At 46.5% G+C, this 12229-nt stretch overlaps 1 protein-coding gene across 1 annotated transcript; it reads right to left on the reverse strand.

Annotated features, from left to right (window-relative positions):
• Positions 1 to 3479: 3479 nt before the first annotated feature.
• Positions 3480 to 6164, reverse strand: LOC147666720 (uncharacterized). Its single transcript, XM_086948931.1, is given in 1 exon segment — positions 3480 to 6164. A coding segment is annotated over 1 exon segment (2685 nt).
• Between the last annotated feature and the right edge of the window lie 6065 nt (positions 6165 to 12229).

The following is a 12229-nucleotide window of genomic DNA, read 5'->3' on the forward strand; positions in this document are numbered from 1 at the left end:
TAGCTTTTTAAAGTTGTCTTTCCGGCCAGAACCGGGTGCTGTAAGCTGCACTAGTTTCAGGGAGATGGACCGATGTTATGGTGATAAGAAACCCCTCAAACCACAATAATGTTCCAGTCTTCCAGGTTAGACGAAACCAAAAATGCTTGAGCCAAGGGAGCTGTTGAAAGTGTCAAAGGTGACCTATGAACAGCAAGGTAAAGACAAGAGTTGGTATTTGAGATGGTCTTGAGTGAATAGGAAAGAAATGAGAAGTGTGTGAATGGAGTTACTTTCGTTGTATACTTCGTAAAGAGTTACTGGAAATTTTGCAGCCCCGCCTGGTCCATCTCTTTTTCTAAACTCTATTGTTGTTTGAATGAAATCTTGACCGTATGCATCTATCTTAAGCAAAACCTTAATCACTTGGGTGCTCCGAGCACCCTTACTTTGCTAAGTTACTCAGTGAACACTGTTAAATCACCTAGTTTTCAGACATTAATAAGATGTCACCTGATCATCAGAACTTTTAGTTAAATATTTGTGTATGATGAAATATTCCCTACTAAGTTTCAAAGGCAGTAAAGAAGAAGGGGGCGATTTACTAAGATTTTACGTCGTGTTTGCGTCACAAAAGTGGCACAAAAGAGTGCAAAATCTTTTTTTCCTAATTTTCTTCCCAGCAAATAGCGTAAAAGTAATCTGAAGCATCGCATTGCACTGCTTCGCGTTATTTTGCACCTTGGGGCCTGCCAATGGTGGGGCATGGGCGTTCCCGTGCAACCACCCATTGTTTCTCACGCTGAACTCAATTTACCAAATATAGTAGATTAGGTTTAGCGTGAGAAAACTGCGCCCTTTTAAACTAGGCGCTTGGAAGGAGAAATGCTTTCATTTCTCCTTCCTTTTCTGACTTTGCATGTGTGCTGCACTGTGTAACAAAGTAAACAGAAACAAATGGCCAGAAAGGTTTGATTACTCGTACTACTTTCCGCCTGAGATAGAATAAAGGAAGGGGCCAATCAGGGGCAAAAGAATGGACTACAACTGCATAATTCATCCTGCTCATTCCCCCTGAACTAGACCCCCTTGCAAAAAATATAATTCTCAGGCTGGTTTAGACAAGAAGGCTCTTACAATAAATTGAATGTCCGCTTGTCTTTATGTTTATATAAATGACTGGTGCCTCACAATCAATCAATTTGAGGCATTGTAGAGTTGTCTTGCGATTTTGTACAGTAATTGGTTGTATATATATCTTTTCCATATTTATGTATTATTTTCAATGTATGTAATTGTCAATGAATGTGTTTTTTTGATCTAAAACACAAGAGAGTCCCTAATTATTGGAAAATATCCTCGGGCAAGGCCCCTTATGTCACAAAGGACCCACCTTGACTTGAAAAACACAAGTATAAGTCTAACGTAGTCCTTGATTTCAGTCAGACCACAGCAAATAAACAAACAACAACCAAATGCAAGTTAGAAACTCAGGGTCTAAAAAATAAAGTGTTTTTTTGATGACATATGAATTTCTTTGAAAACAGTTTTTCATAATACAAAAATCAATTTAATCAAATTGTTGTCCAACCTAGTAATTTACTGACTTGGGGGGGTAGTACGAGTAATCGAACCTTTCTGGCCATTTGTTTCTGTTTACTTCATTGCAGTGGTCCAGGCCGGTCAGTGACAGGACCCAAGCCTTCCCTTTGTTCCCCTGCACTGTGTAACAATCATACAAAGTTGGAAAAGGTTTCCCTCATGTCTAGTCATAGTATTTTGTACAGGAAGGGTGGACTTCCTGTACAAAACCTATGCTGGACTCACAAACACACACCCTAGCGCTCTGGTGCTAAGGTGTGTGCATGGCACAGGGCCGCTGTAATCAGTGCCAGCACAAGGGAAAGGGAAGGAGAGAGCCATATCTTTGAAAATATGGGGCTCTCCTGCTCCCTCCCTGTCACGCAGCGCAGCCTCGCAGGGGGAGGCCTGTGCTGCATTGCGTGGAGATTTGGTAAATTGTGAAGGGGAAAGTCTTGACCCCTTCGGTCAGTGGTCACCACTTTTAGGTGTGGCTAAAATTCGCACATCACCAACACAGCACTTCACTGAGTAAGAGAAGGAATACAAATGTAAGATACCAGACGTTTAAATTGGAGTGGCACTTTATTTTTCAATTAACAAACAGAGAGCTAAATGCATATCAATTCAAGCAACAATGTAATTTTCTAAATATGACCCAGACTTCGCTCTGTCTGGTATGAATGCTGGATGACTAATGCTCAAAATATCTCAAGGTAACACTGGAATGAAATGTATTTAAAAAGAACACTAACACAGATGATCAAAGATTCTACACTACTGAGTACAAGAATATAGAACCCAACTGTCTATGGGCCAACCATCTAAAACAGGTCCGTTGTCATAGAGTGCACATTTCTATCAGAGCCCTGAATTATGAGGGCAGGGCAAAGAAGGCACAAGTAGAATTAGCTAAGATACAACATTTTGCTATTAATTCAGTGTCTGGTAGTAGCTGAGAGTGAGGCCAGTCACCTATGTTAAAAAGAGCCTACCATACAGGAATATATCCATGAAGAGAGATAGTTGAAGGGTCAGAAATCTAGAGAGAGAGAGATGGGCTATCTGCCCTGGGAGATCCACAACCTGAGTGAGGCGTCGGCGTCCCAAGTCAGATAGTCTTCGGCTAGCCGAGAGAACAGACCACGCTCATGCAGCAGGGCATCCGCAGGAAAGTTCTGATTTCAGATTTGACAGTTGGGCCTGTTATACCCAAAATTGAGGAACTAGGGTTCTATGATGACGCTGGCCCCTGGCCTTTCGGTGCAGGTGGCTTAACCACAAGTGTTTTGGACACCGGAAGGAAATGTTTTCAGTACATTATGTTCCGTATATTTTTAGAACAGAACATCTTGTACCTTTGAAAGAGAACATTTCCGGAACATCTTGTACCTTTGATAGAGAACATTTCCGGAACATCTTGTACCTTTGGAAGAGAACATTTTCATCACTTGTTTCTAAACACAATGGTTACATGTTGTTCATTACTAAAAAAGGACATTTTTCTGTCACGCACATTTCTACATATCTGAAAGTGTGAATTCCCATGATAGATGCTGTTTATTGCTAGAAATTGCTGCTTATACTTGTGCAAGCTATGTTTCAAAATATAACGTTAGCAGGGGTTTCAGGAAGCTGTACCAACGGGCACCCGTCTGTGTGTGTGTGTGTGTGTGTGTGTGTGTGTTCGTCTTGAAGCTGGCAATGAAACTAACTAATCTTTGAAGGCCTATTTTTACCTTGTTCAGTTCAATGCACAGAAACGCGTGCATGTAAGCCTATGCATAGTGGGCCCTGGGGCCTTTATTTACTAATGGGGAAAGCCAGTTATTTTAGCATGTTTTCAGATTTCTATCACGCAGGGCCTACATCAGACCTTCATGTTACCAAGGCTGTTAGAACTCTCCTTTCTGGTGATGTTAGATGGTAGAACGGGACCCTCCATCATCCACCCCCTCTTGTTCATTTATGAACACACTCTTAAGTGAATATTTTGTTGATTTTTCTGCCAATGGTGGAATCCATGGCATGTCATTGACATAGCACTTGAAACTAGTTGGACGTGCAACATTTTCGTCTGACCTTAGTAGCTGGATGTACTGTTGACCTGATTTGTTGAGCAGGCACTCATACTGAGTAGCTGCTGTGTTGTTCCTTAGTGTGTCTCTACCTGGGGGGAGAAGTGGGGCTGCTGGTACCCCAGAGTGTGTGGCAGGTGGTGCTGGATGTGTGCTACATTCTCCTAGCTCGATCATTTGTACCTGTTCTCCATTCCCATCCCCAGGAGCCCGATCTATGTCTTCATATTTTGGTATCTGGTAAATCCCTGTCCTAGCATAATTCATCCCTACAGCTTTTGTGCTCAATCTCTTGATACAGTGACTCCCCAGCTGAAAGGCGCAACACAGAAAGACCATAATCCCGACTATAGGTATCATCAGCTTTAGAATAGCAGTTAGCCAGGAGGGCATCCAGTCAAAGTCGAACCAGTTCGTTGGGATAATGTCTGCAGGGGCACCTCATTCCTCGATCATTTCTTTTCCCAAGTTAGTCAACTCCTCAATGGCCCTAGATATGGATCCGTTGTCCTCGTCGTTCCCTGGAATGAACGTGCAGCAGGATTTTCCTATTTGATGACACAAACCACCATCTTTGGCCGTTAGCATGTCGAGGAAGTAGCGATGTTCCAGGACCATTAGTCGTAATGGGCGCAGTTCTTCCCGGATTGCATTTAGGCCATCCCTGGTGCTGTTGATTGCTTTCATGACTTCATAGCGAGTTACTTCCAGCCAGCGAGCATTAGCCTGAGTTTGGAACATGGGGAATGCCCCTCCGAAGAACAGCTGGGCCTCGTTGAAGAGGCGGAATTCTTCTGGGACCTTACCAAGGGTTTCTCCTGCGAAATATTCTGCTGTTCGCCGGTGTCGGTGAAGGAATGTTACGTCGCCTGTCATTGGATGTGACAGTATGTGGGAAACATTTGATGCCGGCACAACCAGATGTACTTCATGCAGGGTTACCAAAGAACATAGTCCGAGCCACTGAGGAGGAAGTTGGAGATAGAGGTGTTCTCCGCAGGCCCAGTAGTAATCCATCAAAGTAGAGGTGCCGTACTGCATGTCGAAGTTAAAGATAGTGGAATTACAGTCTGTGTTACGCCCAACAGCGACAGAGCCGTTACCTATGAAACAAAGAGAAGGGTTTTTTAGTTTAAATGCTTTTTTATGTTTGTACATCCTTTCTCCACCCCAGGTGTATCTGCTTCCTGCTTTATTCCAAATTTGTTCACAGTTATCCTCAACGTCCCAGTCAACGTTCCCTTCCCATTCTGTTTCCTCTACCCACGGGGGGCCTAGAGATGCTGCCTTGCAGTAGACATGGCTGGGTCCATGCCACTTATTGTTGTAATAAACTCGTGCTCGCAGCTGCAGGAATGTTCTATTTTGGCATGGGCACTTCCCGAGGGGATGATAACCATGGTTTTTGCTAAGGTCGCATGGTGCAAGGGGTGTGGACAGCACAACATATCCCATGTCCCTTATTGTTGGAGCCCGGTGGTCCATATTAGATGCACCCCTCTTACACATCCCTTGTATCATCTCTTCTATTTCTGACCTGTCGGTAGTAACCCTGAATATGATGTTGTTGTAATCCCATTTCGTTATATTTACAAGTCCAATCCATATTCCCACTCCCCCACTCACTTGGACCCGCCCCTCCATTCGACAAAGATACAGGTGTAATAGGCACATGGCAGTATGGGGCGGGACTTCTTTGGGAAATGTTAGTCTATCTGCCCCCACCGCATGAGGGATGTAGGAGCACACATAGCAGGACTCATTCGTCAATTTTTTCCCTACTGCTGTCATGTCCCTGTACCATGAGTTATCCTCTAAGGAGGAGTGGACTGAGTGACTTCTTACTGATAGTTGTAGGCCTAACATGGGCCCTAGGCCTTCTTGTATCTTCACGAGATGTTGGAATGTTTTATGCCCTGCCTTCTGATGCTTGCGGGGGACAAGAGGTTTTGTTCTGTACGGGGCAATAGCAAATCTGCGTTTTCTATGGTGGCAGGAAGGGTGGCGGTAGGGCGCTAGTTTTGTGGCTTTGGTAGCTATCTTCCAGGGACTAGTCCTTTCCTCTGGGGTACTGGGTGAGAGTTCAAGGTGCACACTAATGGACGTGTTGCTAGCAGTGCTGTTTTCTGGGAGTTCAGGACCTAGTGTGCTGTGTGGTGCTTTTTGCTGTTTGAGTGTGACCGCTGGTACAGTGGATGGAACAATAGGCAGTGAGGCAACTTGGCTGCTTCTATCACTATAACTTTTTACAGCAAGAAAAAAGATATACCAGTTGAATGTTGCTAGTGCCACTCCAACAATAATACAAAACATAAGAACAGTGAGTATACATAACTTTGCTTCACGGGCACTATATTCGTGGACGTCTTCTTCTTCTTCTTCTTCTTCAATGATGGATGGAACGGTGGATGGGAAGTCGTCGTTTTCATTTCGGGAGACCATGGGCATATCGCTTCCCTCTTTTAGTCCATTGGCTGTTGCTGCGCAGGTGCAGGATCGAAGCGGACGTCTCTCCGGTGGATCCATGCTTTCCTTTCGGCTATCCGGATGGCAGTTGGAGAAGAGTCAATCACCTCAAAGGGTCCGTCGAACTTAGGATCTTTCCAACGCCTGACGTGCCTCCGGATGAAGACGAGAGTTCCGGGACGGATAGGTGGGAGCTCAGGATCGATGGGGCCCTTCTCCTTCCTTTTGGATACCTGGACAGAGAGGAACTGCGCAGCGCGGGTTAGTGTGCACAGGAAGTCATAAAGCTCAGCCTTAACAATCTCAGAGGATGACTCGCTATCAGTTTTGGGCCTGCTGGGAGGGACTGCTACATTTATGGATCGTCCGGTGACAAGTTGGTGGGGGGTGAGGTGGTGATCCGAGCTCGGGGAATTTCTTAATGAGAAGAGGGCCAGTGGGAGACAGTAGAGCCACTTTTTGCCAATGGTGGCGCTAATTTTGCTTATTTTGGTTTTGAGTAAACCGTTGAGGCGCTCACAAATGCCATTGCTTTGGGGGTGGTAAGCGGATGTCAGCTTGTGTCTGATGCCTAGCATTGTGGTGAGAGAGGAGAAGATGGCGTTTGAAAAATGGCTTCCGTTGTCAGTCCTGATGGCGGAAGGAATTCCAAAGCGGGAGATGACGTCACGGAGCAGGAATGTGGCTGCTGCTTTGGCATCGCAGTGGATGCATGGTCCAGCTTCGATCCACCGTGAGAAGGGGCATACTACCACAATGAGATATCGGTAATTTTGGCACCGATCAATCATGTCGACATAGTCAAGGTGGAGTCCTTTGAATGGGCCAGAAGGTTTAGGAATAGTGGAGGCAACCGTTTTGAGAGTTGGGTTTGGGGAATACTGTTGGCAAATGATGCATTTATTAACAAAAAGCTGTATCAGTTCATAAGCATTGGGAATGAACCAGTCTGCTTGTAATGTGGTGGACATGTTATCTCGGGAAACATGTGCGGGAAGGTGAATTTGATCTAGCGCCACCTGCAGTAAGGCTTGTGGCATGACAGGTTTTCCGGACATGGTCTGCCTGTAAATAAAATCAGCAGGGTCTTGCTGTACTCCCCTCTTTTTCCATAACTCTTTCTCTTGTGGTGGTGCACTTTCTTGAATCTCTCTGAGATGCAATTGGGCAATGAAATCGTATTGTTGTGTGTCATCGAGTGGGCAGGAAGCATTTGGGTCACTAGTGTCCTTGGTGGTGTTTGTGTCGTTGTTGTTATCTGTGTGTGGTGTTAAGGGTACACTGTCTTCATTTGTCTTTGTCTGCTCTGTTGGTGCTACAGCTTGGGCAAGTAAAATTGGGGTGTTGTGTGGGTCATGTTCAGTGAAAGGTAGGGGGGGTCTGGCTGCAGCTTTGGCTGCCCAGTCTGCCAGAGCGTTGCCTCTGGACACAAAGTCTTGTCCATTCGTGTGAGCAGCACATTTGACAACGGCTACCTCTGTTGGAAGTGTCAGGGCTTCTATTAGTTCTTCCAACAATTGTTTGTGGCATACCGGTGTTCCATCTGATTTGAGGAATCCGCGCCTTTTCCAGCGCAAGATGCTCGAGTGTGTCGTTGTTGTGACATATGCAGAGTCTGAGTATACAGTGATGAGGTCACCAGCCCCGTTGTTTAAAGCGGCAATTAGTGCCACTAGTTCAGCGGCTTGGGCGGAGTAGTGCGATGGCAATGTAATTTGTTGTACAATGTCTAGGGAGTCAGAGGACTCATGCTGCTGAGCCCTAACCACTGTGGCTCCTGTGTATCTGATCCCTGTTTCTTGGTCTATTGTGGAGGACCCATCTACGAAATATACAGTGCTGTCTGGCAGGGGGTCCTCTTTTGCTGCTCCTGATTCATCGGGACAATGTGTGGCACAGTAATGGGTGTCATCATCGGATGCGGCAATGGGATGGGCAAAGAATGTGGCTGGGTTGACTGTGTGACATTTGACAACCTTCAGGGAGGGTAATGACAGTATGACTTCATAACCTGACACTCTTTGTGTTGTCAGTGTTGTTTTAGCTTTCTGAATTATGGCAAAGACAGCGTGCTCAGTGTACAGTGTCAGAGGGGATCCCATGACAACGGGGGTGCTTTTATCTACAGCAAAGGCTGCCGCAGCAAGAGCTTGCTCGCAGGGGTAATGACCTTTCATGACTGAATCTAGCATTCCGCTGAAGTAAGCAAGGGGCTTGTGGCCCATTGGGTATTTCTGAGTGAGGACGGCAGTCATGACCTGGCCATTGCAGTGGGTAAACAGGTAGAATTCTTTTGTGTAGTCAGGTGTGCCTAACACTGGTGCGTTTGTTATTTCATCTTTGAGCTGCTTAAAGGATGCTGTCATATCAGGTGTCCAGTCTATTTTGTTGCGTCTGTCTTTGGCTGCTTTAACTGCTTTCAACAAAGGGGCAGTTATTGTGGAAAAGTCAAAGACCCACTGGCGGACATAGTTCACTAATCCTAGGAACTTTTGCATGTCTTTGACAGTTTGGGGTTGTGATGTCCCTTTGATGGCTTCAACTCTGTCTGGCGTGACCCGTCTCCCTGATGCTGATATTAACTGACCGAGGTATTGTACCTCTGTTTGGCAGTACTGAAGTTTGTTTTTGTCCACCTTGTAGCCTCTGTGAGCTAGTGTGGTGAGCAGAGAGACTGTATCAGTTCTGCACTGGGATTCTGTAGTGCTGCAGAGCAAAATGTCATCGACATACTGCAGTAAGGTGCTGTGACATTGGAAGTTCAATAAGTCCTCTTTGACGACTCTGTTGAATACGCTCGGAGACTCACAGTACCCCTGAGGCAGACGCCGGTAAGTCAATTGCACCCCGCCGAATAAGAAAGCCAATAGGTACTGACTGTCTGGGTGAAGGGGGACGCTGAAAAACGCATTTTTCAGGTCGATCACCGAAAAGTATTGTGCATTCGGGGGAACATTGGTGAGGATGACGGAAGGGTCTGGGACAATGGGAAATTCTGGTACCACTATGTTGTTTATTGGGCGCAAATCATGAACTAGGCGCCACTGATTGGTCTTGCCTTTGCGCACAGGAAAAAGACAGGTGTTAACTGGAGATACACATGGGTATATGACTCCTTGATCTAGCAGGGCTTGTATTGTTGGGGCAATGCCTTCCTCAGCTTCCTTGGAAAGTGGGTACTGTTTTATTCTGGGTAGGATCGCGCCTTGTTTCGGTGTTATCTTAAAAGGAGTAGCAGAACGGATGAGGCCCACATCATTGGGACCAGTGGTCCACAGGTGTGGCGGGACTTGAGCTAAGTCAGCTTCACGCACTGAGTCATATTTCTGCGGGGCAGTGGGCGTTCTTTTTTCCACTGTCACTGATAGAGGTACCTCATACTTATAGACAATCTCTGTTATTGGATAGTTATCAGGATCACCAAAGAGCTGTTCATCTGAAATGTCCCTCACTTGGTGTCCGGGCTCAATGAAAATCACACAGGCCCATGAGCGCATATTGTCGTCTCCTGCTATGAATGCCCCGTATGTAGGTGTAATGTGAAGAGCATGTATGCCTAAGATCATGCTTTTGTCCCATATCTGAAAGTGTTGGGACTCCGGACGAAAGAGAAATTCCTTTGGGAGCTGGACAGTGCGCTGGTGCAGTTCAGGTGTGTTGGCTACAATGATGTGTACCGCGGTGGAGAACGCTTGTTCATCCACAGGGCGAGCCCTCATTTGATCTGTCAGGGAAGATTGAGCAGTGAGTGCCATCATTCTTGCTAAGGGTGTGCCAGGTATAGAGCAAACCATTGTTCCGTTCTCATGAAAGTGAATGGTCATGTTTAGTTTAGCCATTAGGTCTCTCCCTAAAAGGTTGACTGGAGAGTGTGGTGAATAAAGCAGTTGTTGCTCCAGCACCCGGTCTCCTATTTGCAGGGGTACTGGCTTTGTAAAGGGGACCCTTGCTATTGCCCCAGAGAATCCCTGTGTGTCCGCTACTTGATCAGAAATTGGCAGGTGTCCGCCTGTAATGCAGGAGTACGTGGCGCCTGTGTCAATGAGGAAGCTATATGTTTTGTTATTTATCGTGACCAGGACGGTGGGGTCATCTTCACCGCTCATGATGCATGATAAAACTGGGCACACAAGAGTTGTCTGTGGGCTTTCCTAGCGTGAGTATTGCTGGATGGTGCCTTGTGCAAATGGGTTATTGGAAGTGACTACCACACCACCTGGTGGTGGGGCAGCTTGGGCTTGGGGCATCACTTGGTATGAGGGTGACTGTTGCTGCAGTTGCACGGGAACTTGCATCATTGTGGATGGTTGTTGAGCTTGGGTCATTACGGGTGTCTGGAGCTGTGCTAGTTGCATATTCTGCTGTGGTGCTTGTTGGGCATAAGCATACACCATCTGGGGTGCCTGTGCGTACATTTGTTGTTGTGGTTGTAAATGCAGGGGTGCATGCTGGGCGGGACCCATAAGTTGTTGGCCTTGGTCTCGAATCCTAGAGCGACACTCTCTTTGCAGGTGCCCCACTTTGTGACAATAGAAGCAAGTACGTTGGCCTGACTGTGGTTGGGCCCTTTGCTGTCCATTGCCCCTTCCCTGCATCCCGGTATTTCTATTGTTGTTGTAATACTGATGTTGGTCATTACTGTAGGCCGGTTGTGGTGCCAGATACTGCACTGGGGGCTGTTGTTGGATGTACTGCACTGTGGGCTGCTGCTGGGCTTGCACATACTGTACTGTCTGTTGTGGCGGAGTCTGCACATACTGTATGGCTGGCTGTGGTGAAGTCTGTACGTACTATATGGCTGGTTGTGTTTGTGGCGGCTGTGCTTGCGCATATTGCACGGCAGGCTGCTGTACTTGCTGCGGAGTGGACTGGGTATTGTTGGCGAGCACATTTCGAGCGTCCTGTGGAAAGGTGGTGACAGCTGTCATTTGGCTGACTGGTGCCGCCAGCATGAGATTGTCCACTGTATCCTTTTTCCTATTAAGCTTCTGCTGTACTAGCTTTGCGGCTGCATTTTCAATGGCTAATTGTCTACTTTTTTCCTGTTCTATTTTCTTTTTGCAGAAATGTATGATGTGGTCCTGTATTTCAGGCCATGGTTTTGCTTCCATGGCTACTACCCCATCTAATTTCTCCTGCACGTCTTCTGGCAGTCCTCTCTTCACCATGTGGTAAAAGAGCCTGTTGTTCCCTCCAGTTGTATTCCAGGAGTCACCTAACTCCTGATGCCATTTTTCTTTCATCCTAGAAATGAAATTAATAGGGTCCTCATTTGTTTGCATGGTCAGAGACATGAGAGACCCAATGTCTGGAACGTCAGGGTATTTTAATCTCAACTTAGTCCAGACTGCCGCCCTTATTTTATCAAATGGTTCCCCATCGTATTTTGTCTCGTTCATTGTTATTAATCCTCTACTGATACTTGTGAAAATGTCTTCTGCTTCCCCTCCCATGATGGATATAAGCAAACTTTTCATGTCTCCAATCCCTGGTTTGGTGCCTGTGGTGTTCTTCTCTAGGGCCACTATCCATTTGCTGGCACCCTCTGTGAGGGGTGGAAGGTTCTTTTTAATGGCTTCCTTCTCTGCATAAGACCAGCAGTTATATATGGTGGGGGCCCCTGGTGTTTTGTATATTAGCGGCATCTGGCGGCTAATCCCTACACCTGGATACTTCGGTCTTGTGGTGTCATATCTTATGGCATATTTCTGCCAAATTTCGAGACTGGCTCGCATATAGTCGTAGTCCCAGTCTTCATCCCCTACACCCTCCAGGATACATTCTACAGCTGTGGCCATGTGCTGTGGTTCGAAAGACCCTTCCCTTGGCCAGGGGATCATCTGCGGGGCTAGGGACTCTGTCCATCCGGCCAGATTGTCTGTGAAGGGGATGACAGCGAAGTCTGAATTCTCGCCTATCTCCACTATTTGGTTGGGAGTAAGGTCCTTGTCCCGCAGGGCACAAGGCCTGCTAAGGAACATGCCATTGCCTGTTCTAGCTCGAGTGTTTCGCATGGAGGCAGTGCCAGTGACTTGGTATTTGATGGGAGCGTCATTGCCAGGGGCATCGTATGCGATGTCCTCTGGGCGTCCGTGTGTTCCTAACACAGTTAGTCTTTCTACCTC

The sequence above is a fragment of the Lissotriton vulgaris genome, unplaced genomic scaffold, assembly GCF_964263255.1.
Source record: "Lissotriton vulgaris unplaced genomic scaffold, aLisVul1.2 SCAFFOLD_1154, whole genome shotgun sequence".
Lineage (NCBI taxonomy): Eukaryota > Metazoa > Chordata > Amphibia > Caudata > Salamandridae > Lissotriton > Lissotriton vulgaris.